Source organism: Pediculus humanus, genomic scaffold (assembly GCF_000006295.1).
Source record: "Pediculus humanus corporis 1103172107764 genomic scaffold, whole genome shotgun sequence".
NCBI classification, from domain to species: domain Eukaryota; kingdom Metazoa; phylum Arthropoda; class Insecta; order Psocodea; family Pediculidae; genus Pediculus; species Pediculus humanus.
Window position 1 is genome coordinate 56,069 of NW_002987362.1, and position 6,725 is coordinate 62,793.

The 6,725-nt window shown below is 23.4% G+C and overlaps 2 protein-coding genes across 2 annotated transcripts in view; both read left to right on the plus strand.

The window, feature by feature from the left end:
- Positions 1-1,333: 1,333 nt before the first annotated feature.
- On the plus strand, positions 1,334-2,900 carry Phum_PHUM353470 (Ribose-5-phosphate isomerase, putative; the record flags this gene model as incomplete). Its single annotated transcript, XM_002427872.1, has 5 exons — positions 1,334-1,591; positions 1,731-1,907; positions 2,180-2,313; positions 2,485-2,626; positions 2,709-2,900. The coding sequence occupies 5 exons, from the start codon at positions 1,334-1,336 to the stop codon at positions 2,898-2,900; spliced, it is 903 nt and encodes a 300-aa protein (XP_002427917.1).
- Positions 2,901-6,280: 3,380 nt separating this feature from the next.
- The window catches only part of Phum_PHUM353480 (uncharacterized protein), a gene marked incomplete at both ends in the record, with an annotated part of 2,578 nt that continues 2,133 nt past the window's right edge, over positions 6,281-6,725 (plus strand). The window contains 2 exons of the mRNA XM_002427873.1: positions 6,281-6,375; positions 6,442-6,582. Of these exons, the coding sequence (XP_002427918.1) occupies positions 6,281-6,375; positions 6,442-6,582 (236 nt within the window). The remainder of the gene's footprint in view (positions 6,376-6,441; positions 6,583-6,725) is intronic.

A 6,725-nucleotide genomic window follows, 5' to 3' on the forward strand; every position in this document is an offset into this window, starting at 1 on the left:
TTTTTTAAAAATTAATTTTAAAACAAACAAACAAATTTTCCTTTGTTTGTTTGTTATAAATTTATTAATATTTTGATTTTTTTAATTAATAAAAATATTTATTTACTGTTTTAGATTTTAATTAGGAAACCAAGTTAAATTTTTATTTCTAAATATTTTTGTTCTTTTAGAGAAAAAACTTTTGTAAGAAAAAATATGAGGTAGAAACAAGTTTGTAAAAGGTGGTACAAACAAAGTATTAAGGAAACAAAATGTGTGTGTGTAACAAAGCATGTTAAAAATAAATGCAGTAAACAAAACTTGTAAACCTGTAAACCTTATTCAGCCATTTTTTACTTAATAATAATCATAAATATAAACAAGTTGAATGTTGCTTTCTCTATCTATCTATCTAACAAATGTGTGTAATTTGTGAGTTTTGTTGTTTTAAAACAAACATTTTTTGAAATTTTTACAATTTTGCATATAAAATATACACACATATACTTTTTTTTTTTTTACAAGTAATTGAACTTATGTTTTATTTAGATTATTTAGACATCGTTGAGATTATGTACATAATAATCAAATTTCATTAGACTGTATAAATAAAATATATAAAAAATTATTTTTTTATAAATATACAACACATGTATTGTTTAAACCGTGACTTTTTTTTTTTTAATTTCTGGTCATAAATGTCTTATATGCATCTGTATAGTATAAAATTTAAATGTAAATGATTTTACCATATCTGTAAATTATATTATTATTATTATTTATTTTTATTATAAGGCATGGAATGATCGGTTATAAAATATAAAACATTTAAAAAATACTATAAATAGATTTGAAGTGTATACGTGACGTTAGACTTGTTCAATATTTCAATGGCGTGCACGAGCACACACACACAATTTCTTTGACCTGACTTTGTGTCAATAAAACAACAATAATTTTTAAATGTAATTTTAAATAAATTATTTACAAAAAAAAAAAAAAGAAGTTAAATGAAATTAAACACCATTACATATGATTATTTTATTTTTTAAATAAAGTTGAGTAAATTCCTTTTTAAAAAAAAAAAAAAACGGTTAAAATTAGAATTTGCTCAAAGTGTTCAATTAATTTAAATTTTGTATTTCGAACGTTTCTTTTTAGTTTTTTAAGATATTTTAATGTGTAAAATAAAAAAATTATTTTAAATGAATGATAATTTATTTGAAAAAAAAATAATAATAATAGTAATAAATAGAAAAAAAAAAAAAAACTCATTTTGAGTATTTTTGTAATTTTGAATTTTAACGGAAATTTATTAATCCGCCAAAAAAAAAGCCGCCCGCCATCTTGTTAAATGAATAACTTTCAAGTGCATCTGATAATCTTTTTATTTCGTCTAATGACATTAAACTCACTAGGCTTAGCAAATGGATTTCTATTAATCTTTTCAGTTACACCATTTTTTAAGAAAAGTAATAATTTGTCGCATAATAAATTCTTTTTTAACTATAATTTTAATCGTTTTTTGACCTTAAAACAAATAAGGAAAATGTCAACGGTTGAAGAGGCGAAGAAATGTGCTGCACATTCAGCAGTTGTTAATCACGTTAAGGTTTTGTAATATTAATTTATATATATGAATATGTATATATTGAAAATTTAATGTTTTTATCTTAAAAAGATATATAAGTCTTATAATGCCAATGAATATATAAAAATGAAAACCTTATAATTGTATACTATCTTTACAGAATAACAGCATTGTAGGTATAGGCAGTGGGTCTACAGTTGTTTATGCTGTTGAAAAATTAGCCGACCGTATAAAAAATGAAAAGTTACATATCATTTGTATCCCGACTTCATTTCAAGCTGAACAACTAATTACTGAAAACAAATTAAATTTAGGTTCTCTCTCTCAGTATCCTGAGGTAAACGCCTTTCTTATTACAACTCATTGTTTGGTAACATTGTAATACACATATTTTAAATTATTTATTAACTTTACAGTAGATCATCAATACCTACTTGTAATATTGTGAGAACACTACTTTTACCATTTATTCATTAACATCTATTACTTTTAAATTGACAGCCATATATAGAAGTTATGATTTAATGATTTCGAAAGAGTAATTAACACTTGCTACGAATAATATTCAAGGTTTAATAAAAAGTTCAAAACAAAATTATTATTTTTCAGATTGATGTGGTTATCGATGGTGCTGATGAAGTAGATGAAAACTTAACATTAATAAAAGGAGGAGGGGGATGTTTATTACAAGAAAAAATAATTGCTAGTTGTTCGAAAGAAATGATAGTTATAGCTGATTTCAAGTATGTTTTACTCGATAAGTTTTAGTCTTTATGAAAAAGCTTGAAAAATTTAAAAATGTATAACGAAATGATTCTATGTCTTCTTCGAAATAACTATTTATTAGAGTGGGAAAGCATTGTTATTATTAATTTTACATTTCACAACTTGATAGATGAATTATTTATTTTCAGTAAGAAATCCAAAAAATTAGGTGAAAAATGGAAGAAAGGAGTTCCCATTGAAGTCATTCCATTTTGTTATGTACCGATAAAAAACAAAATACAATTGAAATTTGGTGGAGAAGCTGTGCTGCGAATGGCCAAGATGAAAGCTGTAATTATTTTTGAAATACAATAAATTGATGAATTTTATTATATTCATCATTTTTTTATCTTTACTCATTGTTTTTTTTTAGGGACCAGTTGTTACTGACAATGGTAATTTTATCCTCGATTGGAAATTCCCTGAAAATAAAGATTATAATTGGGAAAAAATAAGTGTCGATTTAAAACTAATACCTGGAGTTGTCGAAACTGGATTGTTTGTTAATATGGCTAAGAAAGCATATTTTGGAATGTCAGATGGTTCTGTCGTTATGACTCCTTAGAAATAATTTCAAAAGTGAGTATTAAAAGTATTTTGAAGTATTAAATTTAATAAAATTTAAAACAAAATTTTATAAATTGTTTTAATTTAATGTATAAAGTTTAAAGAATAATTAATTATTATTATTTTTTTTTTTTTAATGCCATTGATTTTCAATTTGTTTTTTAATTATTAAACTAAATGAACCGGTACGTAGTATGGGTACGTATTGTACGAATATCCAGAAGCGTATCCTGTAAATGACAAAAAAAAAATAAAATGTATTCAAGAATTTAGAATAGTATTTACTGACTCGCCCATTAAAATAAATAATACATGTAACTAATAATAATAATAATATTTACCTAAATTATAAACGTAGGGCGTGTAGGTTTGATATAATGGGGATTTATAATAATGAGAATAAGTAACAACTGGAGAAGCAACTACCGCAGGACTTGCAGATAAAATTAAACTCGGATTTGGTTTTGGTTCTGGTGCAGCTACCGGTCCTGGAGCCGGTGCTGTATTGCATAAACCAATTAGAGATATTAAAATTACCTAAAATCGAAAAAAAAAAAACAAAAAAACTTTTTTTTTAACTAACTAATCATCATTTTACTCGATGATTGCTTTTTAAGTTTAAATATTTAAATAATTCGTATATAAAAATGAATATTTGTGGCGAATTAAATTTAAATATACTTACAGTTAATAACATTTTATAATAATAATAATAATAATAAAAAGGAAGTAGAATATTAAACTTGATAAAACTCAAATAAAGTTGCGAAAGCACTAAATTATTAACACTTTAGGCCATTTATTTATAGGTTTTTTTTTTTTACTCTCATCCCTGGGGCAAAATTAATAACAATAATTTTTTTTTTTTTTTAAATTTTTTTTTGACGGGTACCAAATGGGGGCCCTCAGTTTTGGTTGCACAAAATTTTTTAAATTGCAATTTACCGAGTAAGATTAAAAAAAAAAAAGTTTTTTTTTATTAATTCTAATTTAAAATTTTTTTTATGGAAATAATATTTATTTTTACAGTTTAACCTGTAGAAAATTTACAAAGGAGTCAAATTTTTTATTAAAATCGTTTTTTTTTTTAATATAAAAAATTAATGTAAATTATTATTTAAATAAATTATTACAGGAAAAAATTTTTTAGGTAAAACATTTCAAGGGAACGACATTCGATCGCGCATCGTCGTTTTATTAAATAAAAAAATATTTAAGGACCTTAAATCCAAATTCAACAATACACACACACACACGAAGACACGTGGATTTGTTTACATTTATTTGCAACAAACAAGATTCGACAAATATTTTGAAAAAATTCGAACTAACGGACCTTAAATTTTTAGGTACAAGTTTTTTGTGGAGGTTCAAATACTCGAAAGAAAAAAAAAATTTTTTTTTTTTTTTTTAATACGACTGCATTTTAAGATTTATTTTTTATTTTTATTTTTTCATTCGCTAACATAATCTAATATGGTATTTTTAAAATTATCATTATCAGTTTGACATTTAATTAATTTTATTTTTGATTCTATTTTTAAAAAAATGATTCTGGTTTTTTTTTTTTAAATCACTTAACCGGTCGATTTAAAAAAAAAATTTTTTTTTTCTACTTTAGAATGAAAATTTGATTTTATTTTGTTTAACGATTAGGCATCATTTTTTGCTTATAATTTGCCTCATTTTGTTCTCCTTGTGAAAGATTCACGAAGGGGAAAAAAGAAGATGAAGAAGAAGAAGAAGAAGAAAAAATATGAAGTTGTAGGAGATGCATCAAGATGAAACCAAAAAAAAAAAAAATTAAATTAAATTAAATTCAACAGGTTTTTTTTATACGTCGACATGAAAACCTTGAACCAAGATGCATTTAATGTGTGTGTGTGTGTGTGGAGGTTACACGTGTTTATGCGGTCATCGATGGATGAACCATAATAACTTTGCTTTGATTTTTTTTTTTTTTAAACAAGAAGAACATCCGAAGAGAATGTTTTGAACGAATTTAATTAAAAAGAATAACACCGACCAACGGTTTTTTTTATTTTTATCATCCATTTTAACTTGAAATATATTTTTAGGAGAAAATGGTGGATGAACATAACAATTCATCAATCTCAAATTTTTATTTACAATTTGAAAATGTTATTACCCGAAGAAGATTTTGATTTTTAAATGAGCTTTATGATTCTTATAATGACTTATATTTTCTCTTAAAATCATTTTTTTTTTTTTGAATTTGTTTAGAAGAGAAAAGTTGTTTAGTTGCACGTCGTGCACGTGATTGTTACATATTAATTTTTTTCCATTATTATTATTATTATTTTTTTTACAGGTGAAAACAATTTTACATAGGTAGTGATCACTTCGTAGAATCCTTTTCGTTAAACAATAAGATAGGCAACAAAAGAAATTTTTGTTTTTTATTATTATTATTTTTTTAATTCTTTGGGAAGTTATTGTCGTACATGAAATTAAATTTTTGATATATTTTTACGGGTGTTTTTCATAATTTCTGCCATGGGAAAATGGTAAATAAGACATAATTAATGTTTGCTCTAAAAAAAATATTTTTGTAAATGTTTTTTACTTATTGGATCATTTTTTCTTTGTTTTTGTAATAATATAATAAAATTTATTATCAAATGTTATAATAATTTATTAAATTAATTTGTTTTGTGATTTAGTCAATTAAATTTGGAAGGAATGAATATATTTTAAAATTTAAATTATTTTTTTTAGATGAGATGAAAGGAGAGAAAGACTAGAAGATGAAAATAAAACAAGAGAAAACAAATTCACATGTTATTGTTTTTTATGTTACGTGACACTTATCGCGACATCTATCGGAATTTTTTTTCATTTAAAAAACAAAATCAGTAATGGCGGATCAAATTCGTTTAAATCCATTTGTGGAGGAAAAATAAACCTTCTCGTTTTAATTAATCTCTCTCTCTCACAAAAATTAATTTTAAGTAAAATGACGATAATGAGATGAAATTATCATGAAATTATCGTGAAGGATACAATGAAATAATTTAATCAAGTTACATGGATCACAAAAGAAAAATAACTGACGTATATATATATATATAAAATTAAATTAAAACTTTTTAATTACGTACATAAGCTTAATTAATTTTTATTTTTTTGTATTTATTTGTTTAATTTAAGATGTCGATAAAGGTTATCAACGCATTAGAGAATCATTACATCACATTATTTACACTAAAATCACAATTGGAAAAACTCACACAAACGTTATAAAAGTGTGACAATAATAATTATATACAAAGATAATTAAATATCGTTTATTTAATGAAGAAAAAATTAATAATAATAATTAAAATGTATAATTTTGGATTAATTATTGGATTTTTTATGGCGTGCAACGCGTTGAGTTTAGAAATATGGAGTAAACCAAAGTTTAATAATATAATAGTTGTTAAAAATTTTTGGAAAAGCACGGGTTTAAGGTATGGTTACATTTAAAAAAATACATAAAATTTAAGTTTTTATATTAAAATTTAATTTGTTTGCAGTCCACCTGGAGATTTTAAAGATCGTCAAAAATTTTTACTATCGAATGACGAAAATATAAATTTAGATTTAATTGGATCGTTACCAAACGGTGGAATTCAAAAAATAAGAATTCATTGGATGTTGGATTTGGTAAAAATTCGGTTAGTAACAAATTATATATAAACAAAAAGATTTTATCTTAATATACAATGCAAGATGTTTAAAGGATTTCTCATCTGTCTCTCTCTCTCTCTTCATTAAAATAAAAATATAAATAGTAATAGTTTTAGTTTTGAAATAAATT